The sequence below is a fragment of the Cynoglossus semilaevis genome, chromosome 8, assembly GCF_000523025.1.
Source record: "Cynoglossus semilaevis isolate Cse_v1.0 chromosome 8, Cse_v1.0, whole genome shotgun sequence".
Lineage (NCBI taxonomy): Eukaryota > Metazoa > Chordata > Actinopteri > Pleuronectiformes > Cynoglossidae > Cynoglossus > Cynoglossus semilaevis.
In genome coordinates, this window is record NC_024314.1 from 29,892,633 (window position 1) to 29,904,995 (window position 12,363).

At 51.7% G+C, this 12,363-nt stretch overlaps 1 protein-coding gene across 1 annotated transcript in view; it reads left to right on the top strand.

The window, feature by feature from the left end:
* The window catches only part of LOC112487314 (receptor-type tyrosine-protein phosphatase beta-like), a 21,832-nt gene that overhangs the window by 3,902 nt on the left and 5,567 nt on the right, over nucleotides 1-12,363 (top strand). The window contains 32 exon segments of the mRNA XM_025057524.1: nucleotides 144-407; nucleotides 481-750; nucleotides 834-950; nucleotides 1,034-1,180; nucleotides 1,299-1,416; nucleotides 1,549-1,694; nucleotides 3,237-3,503; nucleotides 3,652-3,710; nucleotides 3,833-4,037; nucleotides 4,108-4,205; nucleotides 4,277-4,442; nucleotides 4,519-4,649; nucleotides 4,717-4,864; nucleotides 4,973-5,242; nucleotides 5,331-5,512; nucleotides 5,595-5,745; nucleotides 5,841-5,941; nucleotides 6,045-6,210; nucleotides 6,294-6,575; nucleotides 7,085-7,363; nucleotides 7,641-7,790; nucleotides 7,872-8,011; nucleotides 8,082-8,218; nucleotides 8,344-8,450; nucleotides 8,540-8,645; nucleotides 8,765-8,845; nucleotides 9,279-9,296; nucleotides 10,453-10,534; nucleotides 10,846-10,936; nucleotides 11,505-11,581; nucleotides 11,678-11,812; nucleotides 11,891-12,013. Coding sequence (XP_024913292.1) covers nucleotides 144-407; nucleotides 481-750; nucleotides 834-950; nucleotides 1,034-1,180; nucleotides 1,299-1,416; nucleotides 1,549-1,694; nucleotides 3,237-3,503; nucleotides 3,652-3,710; nucleotides 3,833-4,037; nucleotides 4,108-4,205; nucleotides 4,277-4,442; nucleotides 4,519-4,649; nucleotides 4,717-4,864; nucleotides 4,973-5,242; nucleotides 5,331-5,512; nucleotides 5,595-5,745; nucleotides 5,841-5,941; nucleotides 6,045-6,210; nucleotides 6,294-6,575; nucleotides 7,085-7,363; nucleotides 7,641-7,790; nucleotides 7,872-8,011; nucleotides 8,082-8,218; nucleotides 8,344-8,450; nucleotides 8,540-8,645; nucleotides 8,765-8,845; nucleotides 9,279-9,296; nucleotides 10,453-10,534; nucleotides 10,846-10,936; nucleotides 11,505-11,581; nucleotides 11,678-11,812; nucleotides 11,891-12,013 — 4,814 coding nt within the window.

Genomic DNA, 12,363 nt, shown 5'->3' on the forward strand with positions numbered 1-12,363 from the left:
GCTAAGCTAGTCCAGTTTAGCTTTGACATAAACGGCTCTGGGCTAAGCTAGTCCATCTTGACATTCATTACTTATGTTTTGCTAATGTCAGGAAATCGAAGGTCAAAGGTCTTGTTCTGTGATTTTCTTTCTTTCGTTATTAGATCCTGCTCCTGTCTCCAACCTCACCACCACCTTTAACGACAGCACCAACCTTCTCCTGATGTGGACCACACCTGTAGGCGACCTGGACGCACTGGGGGTCAGTGTTTTAGTGAACGGCACCAGCGTCAGAGAAATGACTCTTCCTCCAGTTGCCATGGAAGTTGCTGTGCATGATTTGACTCCTGGCTTCACCTACGAGGTGGAGGTGACATCCCGCAGTGGTAGACTGATGAGCCAACCGTTGAGAACCCGGGTCACTGCAGGTAAAGTGACGTAGAACCCACTTCTGTTTCAAGGTCTGTCTTTTTCACCTGCTCTTCTTCTGCTCCTCTTCAGCTCCAGCAGCTCCATCCCACCTCCTCCTGTCACCTTCTACCTCCTCCCCATCCACCAGCCTTGTCCTGTCATGGATGCCCCCCAGAGGCCAGTGGGAGAGTTACAGGCTGTTGTTATTTGCTGGCCTGCGGCAGGTCGTCAGCCGCGGCGTGGAGAACACAGCCGTGAGGTTCCTCTTCCAGGATCTCACACCTGGAACACCTTACAGAGCAGTGCTGCGGGTGGAGAGCCAAGGTCTCTGGGCGGAGAGTAGCTGTGAAGGAGCCACAGGTAGGGGGCACTGTGCACCAGAATGACTCTAAAGGAGCCGACCCCCCGACCCCACCGCCCTAACCTGTCTTCACTCTCTGCAGCTCCTGCTCCCGTCATCAACCTTTTTCTTCGACACTGGGACGAGACCTCACTCAGTGTCATGTGGAGCCACGCCCCCTACGGGTCACGTGATGGCTACTTCCTCACCATTTCCCACGGTAACTTGTTTGTTAAATACGTCTCGTGCTCTGCAGTAAACGTAAATACAAATAAATGTGATGTTTGAGTTGTGTTTGTGCAGAGAACAGGACGGTTGACACCAGGGAGGTGGAGGTCAACATGAGGGAGTGCACCTTCAACGTGCTCACCCCCGGCCGACAGTACACCGTCACCGTGACCACCAGGAGTGGAAGTCTGAACACATCTGTGTCTGTGGGGGGGAGGACGGGTGCGTTGGTACTGGATGACATATTTGAGACATGCTAGTGTGTTGTGCTAGCTTGTGTACTGTCCTAGCATCACGAGCGTGAGTATTATGACCTTCTGTGTATGTGTTTTGGTTGTAGTTCCTATGGCGTTGCGTACCATCACTCTGAGCAGCTCAGGAGTGGACAGCCTCCGGGCATCATGGGAAAAACCACCTGGAAACATGGACCTGTATAAACTGATCCTGCTGCAGGACAGGTGTGTTAGCCTAGCTTAGCACAAATGTTAAGGACAGTTGTTAGCCTTAAATTGTTCTCCTCCTCCTCCTCCTGCTCCTCCTCCTCCTCCTCCTCCTCCTCCTCCTCCTCCTCCTCCTCCTCTATCTTGCAGTGTTGTCATTCAGAACATCAGCGTTCCTGCAGGTTCCTCCTCTCTGCAGCTCACAGGTTTGACACCTGGCACCCTCTACAGGCTGCAGGCTGCCACTGTCAGTGGACGGCTGGAGTCAGAAAACATTTTTGTAACAGCGCGGACAGGTAAGGGCTCCGCCCCTTATATTTAAAGTAAAGATACCTGTACTGTAAAGTAAAGATAGTTGAGTAAATACTTTTTATTTTTATTCCAATCACAACATTGATTTCTATCATTGGGACGAGACCTCACTCGTGGAGCCACGCCCCCTACGGGTCACGTGAAGTCACTTCCTCACAACTTGTTTGTTAAATATCGTGCTCTGCAGTAAACGTAAATACAAATAAATGTTGTGTTTGTGCAGAGAACAGGACGGTTGACACCAGGGAGATGATTGTTGTTGTCGTGGTTGTTGTTGTCATAGTTGTTGTTGTTGCCGTGGTTGTTGTTGTCGTGGTTGTTGTCGTGGTTGTTGTCGTTGTTGTTGTTGTTGTTGTGGTTGTTGTTGTTGTTGACGTGGTTGTTGTTGTCGTGGTTGTTGTCGTGGTTGTTGTCGTTGTTGTTGTTGTTGTTGTGGTTGTTGTTGTCGTGGTTGTTGTCGTGGTTGTTGTCGTTGTTGTTGTTGTTGTTGTGGTTGTTGTTGTCGTGGTTGTTGTTGTGGTTGTTGTTGTTGTGGTTGTTGTTGTCGTAGTTGTTGTTGTTGTCGTGGTTGTTGTTGTCATAGTTGTTGTTGTTGACGTGGTTGTTGTTGTCGTGGTTGTTGTTGTCGTGGTTGTTGTCGTGGTTGTTGTCGTTGTTGTTGTTGTTGTTGTGGTTGTTGTTGTTGTTGTCGTGGTTGTTGTTGTTGTGGTTGTTGTTGTTGTGGTTGTTGTTGTTGTTGTCGTGGTTGTTGTTGTCATAGTTGTTGTTGTTGCCGTGGTTGTTGTTGTCGTGGTTGTTGTCGTGGTTGTTGTCGTTGTTGTTGTTGTTGTTGTGGTTGTTGTTGTTGTTGTGGTTGTTGTTGTTGTGGTTGTTGTTGTTGTTGTGGTTGTTGTTGTTGTTGTGGTTGTTGTTGTTGTTGTGGTTGTTGTTGTTGACGTGGTTGTTGTTGTTGTTGTCAAACTTTTATTTTTAGAAGCTCAGTAGACACAAAATAAACAATATCAATGTTGATAAGGACAATGGCACCGAGACCAGACTGGAATGTTCCAAACACACAGCATCCTGTACACACACACACACACACACACACACACACACTTCCTGCTCTGAGCAACTATTGTGTTCTCACAGAATGTTCCAGTTATTTTCAGGAACGTTTGTGTGTGTGGGTGTGTGTGTGTGTGTGGGTGTGGGTGTCGACCTAGCAGCATTGCACCGATGACCTTCTATTGGACCACAGATAACACTGAAGCCGATTGGCCGTTACTCACTGCTGCCACTTTTTCCTGGTTGTGGCTTTCTGCAGTACTGCAGTGTTGTTGAGCTGCCAGCAGGTGACGCTCACTCCCCGACTGCAGTGGTTCCCACATGACTTTTTATTTAAACAGACATTTTAAGACCCGCTGCTGCCACTTTGTCTTGTTGTGGCCACTTGTGGTACTGCATGACAAAGTCATAATTTGGGAACTCCTTATGAAAAAGTTTGTCGTAGTTTAGCTAACTCGACCTTTAACCTTCTGTTTCAGCCCCAGCCTCTGTCTCTGAGGTAACTGTGGCTAATGGCGGCAGGTCAGACGCTCTGCACGTGTCTTGGCGCCCAGCAGGTGGCGTGATTGATAACTACGTGGTTCGTCTTCAGGACCACGGTCAAGTGGTTCATACAATCGCGGTGTCACACTCCTCTCCGCCCGAGTGCTCCTTCAGCTCCCTTGTCGCTGGGCGACTTTACTCCATCGTCATAGTGGCGAGGAGCGGCGGCCTGGAGAACGACACCGCGGTCAAAGCCAGGACTCGTGAGTTGAGTTTGTGGCATTTTTTCACTTTGTTTCATCTAATATAAAACAAACACATTTTTCACAATGTTTTTGTTCGACTGTATTCAAATATTCAAACGTCTCAGTATTTCTACTGATGTTGTTGTTTCTGATTTGATTCTTTCAGAACCAGCCACCGTGCAGAACCCCACGGCCGTCCACTCTGCAAGAGACGACTTCCTGAAGGTTCACAACAACCGACACATAAACCAATACATAAATATATAAATATATACACAGTACTACTACTACATATCTGTTACTGCTTGGAGTACCACTGGTATTTGTTCTTCTCCTGTTGCGTTCAGGTCTACTGGCGCCACGCAGCAGGAGACCTGGACCGGTACCTGGTACTGATCAGCTACAACAACAGGATCCTGCAGAACAAGAGCGTCTCCGTGGGGAACAACGAGTGCATATTCTCCTCTCTGACTCCGGGGAGACTCTACACCGTCACGGTGGAGACGTGGAGCGGCAGCTACGTCAGCAGCATCTCTACGGATGGACGAACCTGTGAGTTGAAAACCCCGGTAAGGTCAGGGGAGAGGCAGTAAAAGTACTTGAAGGTGGTGTCTCTCCTTAGTTCCAGCTGCTGTGGGACATCTGTCTCTGAACAACAGCGGGACGGATGACCTCACTGTGACCTGGACGCCTGCGCCTGGAGACGTGGACCATTACGAGGTGGAAAAGTGTTTTGAAAAACTGCAGCGTTGGATTGGGCTTGCTGTACTGATCACATGACCTATCCTCAGGTGACGTTGCTCTTCAACGACACTCGTGTTTTCCCTCCTGTAACGCTGAGCAGTGACGTGCAGCGCCACCGCCTGACGTCCCTGACCCCTGGGCGTCTCTATAAGATCGTGGTGTCGACTTTCAGCGGACCCAACCAGAGGGCTCAGTTCACAGAGGGTCGGACGGGTGAGACCGATCAGCAGCTGCTGTGTCGTGCGGTCACGGCGTTGACCAATCCTAACGGCTGCTCCGTCTGCTCTAGTTCCTAGTCCTGTTGGAAACCTTCGCCTGATTCCCTGTGCCGGTCTCTCAGACTCTGTCGCCGGACTCTTGGTCTCCTGGACGCCTGGACATGGAGACTTGGACATGAACATCGTCACATTGTCCACACAGGTCAGTCTGGTCCACAGGTCCAGGTTCAGAGAAGGTCCAATCTAACGTCAACTTGTCCTCACCTCAGGAGGGCGCTCTCATTGAGTCGCGCCCTGTCCCCAAACATATCTCCTCCCTGGACTTCCTGGAGCTGATACCAGGCCACGCCTACTCCATCACCATCCAATCCATGAGCGGGAAGCTGACCAATAGCAACAAAGCCACGGGCCGCACAGGTGGGCGTGGCTTGATTTATCATCAGTTCTGGGTTTGACTGTGTTTGGATTAACCGGCTCCGTGGCGACCCCTAGTGAGGAGACAAATATTATTTTTCTTGTGTCCAGCTCCAGCCGCGGTGACGGGGCTGCAGGCCGACAACGACCACACCGCGCACAGTCTGACGGTTGTGTGGGAGAGACCGACGGGGGTGTACGACGGCTACAGGCTGCAGTTAGTGGACGCGGCCGGCGGTCTCGTCATTAACCGCTCGCTGCCGGTGGAGACACGCAGCGAGAAGCTGGAAGGACTGACCTCGGGAAAGCGTTATCGCGTCAAGGTGGTGACACTGAGCGGGGGCGTGTGGTCGGCTGAGGCAACAACCGAGGGGCAAACACGTGAGTGCTGATAAATAAATAGTACCAGGGTTGACGTGTGTCTGCACCTGGTACCAGATCGTCACGTGTTCGTCACATGGTTCTCCAGGTCCGGCGGCCGTCAGGAATCTAACCGTGGCCTCAGCCAACACCTCTGCTCTCTTCTTCTCCTGGCATCGGTCTGTTGGCCAGGTCGACCTCTATGACCTTTCACTGTACAGGGTTGACGAGGCCACGGCCAATCACAGAGCAGAGTTGACAGGAAGTAGAAAGCAGCAGCAACAGCACGGGGTAAGACGGGCGCCGGGTGACGAGGGTGACGGTGACCAATGAGAAGGAAACACTTTCGCGACGATGTCACTTCCTGTTCCAGGCTGCGGGTGAACTCGTGGAACTGCAGAAGGTCGGGTCAGACACGGACGCCTGCACCTTCTCCAACCTCAGAGCAGGAAGTTTGTACCGTCTGCAGGTGGTCAGCTGGAGCCGCGGTCTGAGCAGCGACTCCTCCGTCCTGGCCAGAACGGGTTAGTCCACGGCTAACCTCCGCGGCTAACCTCCGCGGCTAACCTCCGCTCAGATATGCGGATGATCTGTTTATTTATTTTCCCGGTGCTCTCAGTCCCCTCTCCAGTTTCTTCTCTTCGGGTCGAGGCGTCTGGACAGACGGACAGACTGAGCGTTAGCTGGCAGCACGCCGAGGGACGCCGCAGCAGCTACCAGGTAAGATGGTGTTCAGTGTCCCCCAGGGTCCCCCGAGAGCTGGACCGGAGAACTGTCCGCGGTGCTGAAGTCTTACGCTCGTCGTCTTCTGTCGTTGGTGAAGGTCTTCGTCTATGACGCGTCTGGTTCCACGTTGGGAGCTCAGACTTTAGGACCAGAGCACAGCGACGTCACGTTCTCAGGTCTGGTCCCTGGTAGGCTGTACCGTGCTGAGGTCATCACACACAGCGGGGAGCTCACCAACGCCATCCGGGCTCTGGGTCGGACCAGTGAGTCCACGTTCAGGAATCGAATGATTCAACTGTAATTAGTGAATTCTTTTGAAAAAACCATTTCCTGTTTCCTCCTCCAGATCCAGAGCCACCCACCCACCTGTCTGTCAAACAAGGCTCAACCAATGAGACCGTGGAGCTGACATGGGCCGCCCCCACCTCCGGGGACTATGATGACTTCGTCCTTCAGTGGACGCCCCCCGACCCTCTGTCAATCACCCAGGCTCACCTTAAAAGGCGTGTCGTGGGTGGGATGTACCCGGGCCGACGGTACAACCTCACTGTCGCGACTGTCTGTGGGGGCGGGGCCAAAGGCGGTCCTACAGTCAGGAGCCAGACGGTTGAGATGAGCGTCAGAACCAGTAGGTGTCACTGAAGTGTTAACCCGGTCCCGGGCAAACTCTGGCCCGGGGGCCGGATGCGGCCCGTCAAACTGTCATTGTACTTCTGCCTTTTTCTCTGCAGTGCCTGCATGTCCCCAACAGATGGCGTAGAAAAGGCTAAAAGCGCTTTAGCATTTTAGCATTTATGCATGACTTTTACATGTCATTTGTCTTAGTTCATATGAACGCTTCATCTGCTCCTGACCCGACCCCGACCCCGACCCCGACCCCGACCCCAAAGTTTGCCCACGCCTGTGTTAACCTCACTACATTAGAACTTTTGCTTCTAATTAAAATGAGAAAATGGTTCTGGATCTTTGTTACCATGTTGAGAAAAACTAAGACGTTAAAATTCAAAAGTTTCAGACACGAAGCTGGACCTGTAGTTGTCATTGTAGCCACACGATGGCACCAGAACCCAGGACATCATTGTTACGCCCTGACCCTCCTTCGTCTCCTCGTCTCCTCGTCTCCTCGTCTCCTCACAGGTCCGTCTCCTCTGAGGTCTCTCCACTGCTTCCCTCTCTCCTCCTCCTCCATCTCCTGCTCCTGGACACCTCCTCCCTCTGACTTTGACTCCTACGAGATGGAGTGCCGTCGTCATAACGACGATGAGTTGACCTCGGTGCAGCAGCTGACGGAGGGGGTCACCGCCGTCACACTGGAGCGCCTGGTACCGTTCACCAAGTACTCTGTGACCGTCCGCCTGTCCTCGGCCGGGTTCTCCAGTCCACCGGTGACACAGAGCACGGTCACCATGATCGACCGTGAGTTTCTGCTGCCAGCACACACACACACACACACACACTGGAGCCATGGACGCGTTGGGTCAGAGCTGAAATATCTCTGACAGTGGTGAAGTGTGCAGTCTGAGTGGCTGATGGGTTCCAGATAGGGTTACCTCAGTGACCTGCTCCTTTTTGTTTGCTGTGGTGAGGGTCGCGGTGACAGATGAGGTCAAAGGTCAGAATGGTCAACCGGAACATTTAGAAGTTTATTCATTTATGAATTTAAATATTTTTTTTCTAATTCCCCTTCTCCCAGGTCCGCCTGTACCGCCCCCTGGTGTACGTGTCAGTGAACGATCTTCAAAGATCACATCGTCTTCCATCTTGTTTCGCTTCAACTGCTCCTGGTTCAGCGACGCTAACGGAGCCGTGCGATACTTTTCCGTCATCGTGGCCGAATCTGACGGTAAGAACAGGAAGTCCACGTGTTGGACATCGTCCGTTCTGGGACCGACGTCTAACCTGTGGTCAATTTGATTGACTACAGCCAACGGGCCTCTGCAGCCAGAACAGCGCCACCCTCTGCCGTCTTACATGGACTACATGGCCAACTCCTCGGTCAGAGCCTATCAGACGGCGTATTTCCCCAGCCGCTGCCCGCAGGACCTCCGCGGTTCGGTCGCACAGGTAAGATACACGACCCCAGTGACCCTGTCCCAAATACGAGGGTGGACTAACCTGACCAATCACTGATCAGGTGGTGGAGGTCAACCTGGGAGCGGGAGGAGACCGACTGGGCGGACCCTGTGACCATGACCACGACGGCGACCTCTACGTCAGAGACAGCTACGGTGGCTTCTGTGATGGACCGCTGAAAGCCAAGACATCATACAGGTACACACACACACACACACACACACACACACACACGAGGTCAGCCCAGAGCCAGTGAGCCAGGCAGCTCAGCTGTGTTTTTTGAGCCAGTGAGCCAGGCAGCTCAGCTGTGGCTGTGTTTTCAGACTCAGCGTCCGGGCGTTCACCAGACTGTTTGATGACAAACACCAGGAGGTCCCAGAGCCGCTCTTCACTGACACCTACCTGTCGGCGCCTCTGAGGACACACTCAGGTGAGGGCGAGGACAGCCGTGGACCTGAGCCCAGGTTCTGGACACTGATGTGGGTCGCGGTCTAACTGTGTGTTCATGTGTGGCCCCAGAACCTCTGAGTGGAGTGGTGGAGGGTCTGAGTGCGGGGATGTTTCTCATCGGGCTCACGGTGGCTCTGCTCTCCCTGCTGGTCTACAGACAGCGGCTCCGCAAGGTGTAAGTCAAGCTTCAGCCACTAGGGGTGATGTGGTGACCACTATTGTAGCTGCATGACACCCTGGAACCTGGTATACATACAAATGTGTGTGTGTGTGTGTGTGTGTGTGTGTGTTCAGGGCTGTACAGGAGAATCCAGTGATGAGGATGAGCATGTGGAAAGAAGTTCCTGCTTCAGGGATTTACATGGGAGTCAGGAGGTAAGAGTGTGTGTGTGTGTGTGTGTGTGTGTGTGTGTGTACCATTAGAACAGCACTCGTCTAAACTCTATCATCTCTCCTGAAAAACTCCCAAATGAACCATTAACTGATTCATGTTGTTATGATATCTTCAAAACAACAAAACAACAAAACAACAAAACAACAAAACAACACAGAAATGTCTTTTAAACATCCATCTGTCCATCCAACAATCCATCCAACAATCCAACCATCATCCATCCATCATCCATCACCCATCATCCATCACCCATCACCCACCCATCATCCATCATCCATCATCCATCACCCATCCATCATCCATCATCCATCCATCCACCCATCCATCCATCATCCATCCAGCTCAGTCAGCCATGTAGCTGCTGGGGTTGGTAGTTGAAAACTGATCAAATTTGTGTCTTTGATTTTTTTGCAGTAATCGACGCATCGGCAGGTGAGAGTGAGTGACAGTGAAAAACCGTTCAAGTCTGAGAGTTAAGACTGACACACCTGTCTGTGTCTGTGTCTGTGTCTGTCTCTCTGTCTGTGTCTGTCTGTGTGTCTGTGTGTGTGTCTGTGTCTGTGTCTGTCTCTCTGTCTGTGTCTGTGTCTCTGTCTGTGTCTGTCTCTGTGTCTGTGTCTGTCTCTGTCTCTGTGTCTGTGTCTGTCTCTGTGTCTGTCTCTGTGTCTGTCTCTGTGTCTGTATCTGTGTCTGTGTCTGTGTCTGTGTCTTTGTCTGTCTCTGTGTCTGTGTCTGTCTCTGTGTCTGTGTCTGTCTCTGTCTCTGTGTCTGTGTTTGTGTCTGTGTCTGTGTCTGTGTTTGTGTCTGTGTCTGTGTCTGTGTCTGTCTCTCTGTCTGTGTCTGTCTGTGTGTCTGTGTGTGTGTCTGTGTCTGTGTCTGTCTCTCTGTCTGTGTCTGTCTGTGTGTCTGTGTGTGTGTCTGTGTCTGTGTCTGTCTCTGTGCCTGTCTCTGTGTCTGTGTCTGTGTCTCTGTCTGTGTCTGTCTCTGTGTCTGTATCTGTGTCTGTGTCTGTGTCTGTGGCTGTGTCTGTTTCTGTGTCTGTGTCTGTGTCTGTCTCTCTGTCTGTGTCTGTCTGTGTGTCTGTGTGTGTGTCTGTGTCTGTCTGTGTCTGTGTCTGTGTCTCTGTCTCTGTCTCTGTCTCTGTGTCTGTGTCTGTCTCTGTCTCTGTCTCTGTGTCTGTGTCTGTGTCTGGGTCTGTGTCTGTGTCTGTGTCTGTCTCGGTGTCTGTCTCTGTGTCTGTCTCTGTCTCTGTGTCTGTGTCTGTGTCTGTCTCTGTCTCTGTGTCTGTGTCTGTGTCTGTCTCTCTGTCTGTGTCTGTCTGTGTGTCTGTGTGTGTGTCTGTGTCTGTGTCTGTCTCTCTGTCTGTGTCTGTGTCTCTGTCTGTGTCTGTCTCTGTGTCTGTGTCTGTGTCTGTCTCTCTGTCTGTGTCTGTCTGTGTGTCTGTGTGTGTGTCTGTGTCTGTGTCTGTGTCTTTGTCTGTCTCTGTGTCTGTGTCTGTGGCTGTGTCTGTTTCTGTGTCTGTGTCTGTGTCTGTCTGTGTCTGTCTCTGTGTCTGTATCTGTGTCTGTGTCTGTGTCTGTGTGTGCAGTCCTGTCAAAGCCGGTCACTTTGAGTCTCACCTGAACAAACTCCAGGCTGACTCCAACTACCTGCTGTCAGAGGAGTTTGAGGTAACGACGTCACTACACCATCTACAACTGTGGCCAATCACAGCTGACCAATCACAGCTGACCAATCACAGCTGACCAATCACAGCTGACCAATCACAGCTGACCATTTACAGCTGACCAATCACAGCTGACCAATCACAGCTGACCATTCACAGCTGACACAGCTGACACATCAGAGCTGACCAATCACAGCTGACCAATCACAGCTGACACATCAGAGCTGTGGCCACAGTCTGAAATATCTTAACATAAGTTTTGTTTTAATCAAATTTTGTTGAAAAATGTGTGTGTGTGTGATTACTGCTGTGAAGGATCTGAAAGATGTGGGTCGTAACCAGACCATGGACGTGGCCCGACTGCCAGAGAACAGGGCCAAGAACCGCTACAACAACATCCTGCCATGTGAGGAGCAGATTTTTAACTTTGGTTCAAAAAGAAACACCGACCTGGTTCTGACTCTGACTCTGGTTCTGACCTGGTTCTGGCTCTGGTTCTGACTCTGTTTCTGACTCTGACTCTGGTTCTGACCTGGTTCTGGCTCTGGTTCTGACTCTGTTTCTGACTCTGACTCTGGTTCTGACCTGGTTCTGGCTCTGGTTCTGACTCTGACTCTGGTTCTGACCTGGTTCTGGCTCTGGTTCTGACTCTGACTCTGGTTCTGACCTGGTTCTGGCTCTGGTTCTGACTCTGTTTCTGACTCTGACTCTGGTTCTGACCTGGTTCTGGCTCTGGTTCTGACTCTGTTTCTGACTCTGACTCTGGTTCTGACCTGAGTCTGAATCTGGTTCTGACTCTGACCTGGTTCTGACCCGAGGTCCGTTTGTACAAAAACAGAACAGACTCTGTTTCTGATGTAAATGTACTGTAGGTGTGAAGGTTCAACGCCCAGAGAGAAGTGAACTGAAAATGACACCAGGTGAAAATGGACCAGGAACCAGGACCAGACCTGATCCTGGTTTTTGTTTTCCAGATGATTCCACCAGAGTCAAGCTGTCGTACCTGGAGGACGACCCCTGCTCCGACTACATCAACGCCAGCTACGTCCCTGTAAAGGCCACACACACACACACACACACACACACACACACACACACACACACTGTGTGTGCTGATGCCTGTGTGTGTGTGTGTGTGTGTGTGCAGGGTAACAACTACCGTAGGGAGTACATCGCCACCCAGGGCCCCCTCCCCGGCACCAAAGACGAGTTCTGGAGGATGGCGTGGGAGCACGGCGTCTACAACGTTGTCATGGTGACGCAGTGTGTGGAGAAAGGACGGGTACTACAATCCTGACCCCAAATACCACAGCAGTACTTCACAGCACAGGTACTAAAGCAGTTCAAATATGTGTTCCAGGTGAAGTGTGACCAGTACTGGCCCGCGGACCAGGAACCTCTGTACTATGGACACCTGGTCATCCAGATGCTGTCGGAGTCGGTTCTGCCGGAGTGGACCATCAGAGAGTTCAAGATCAGCTCGGTACCGATCTGTCTGGAACTGTTGGGACGAACCAATGAATAGGAATAAAAGTCCAACAGTGAATGTGTCAACAAACCCTAGGGGCATTACTGCCACCTACAGGCGAGAGAGTGCATCAGTTGTACTGTAGAGTCAGAAGTTTTTACCCAGAAGCTGGATACGATGGGGGAGGAGGGGGGAGGAAGGGGGAGAAAATCACTTCAACTTTTGGACTGGGATTTTTCTCTCCCTCTCTCACCCTCCCTCTCTCTTCCTCCCTCTCTCTCCCTCCCTCTCTCTTCCTCCCTCTCTCTCCCTCCCTCTCTCTTCCTCCCTCTCTCTCCCTCCCTCTCTCTTCCTCCCTCTCTCTC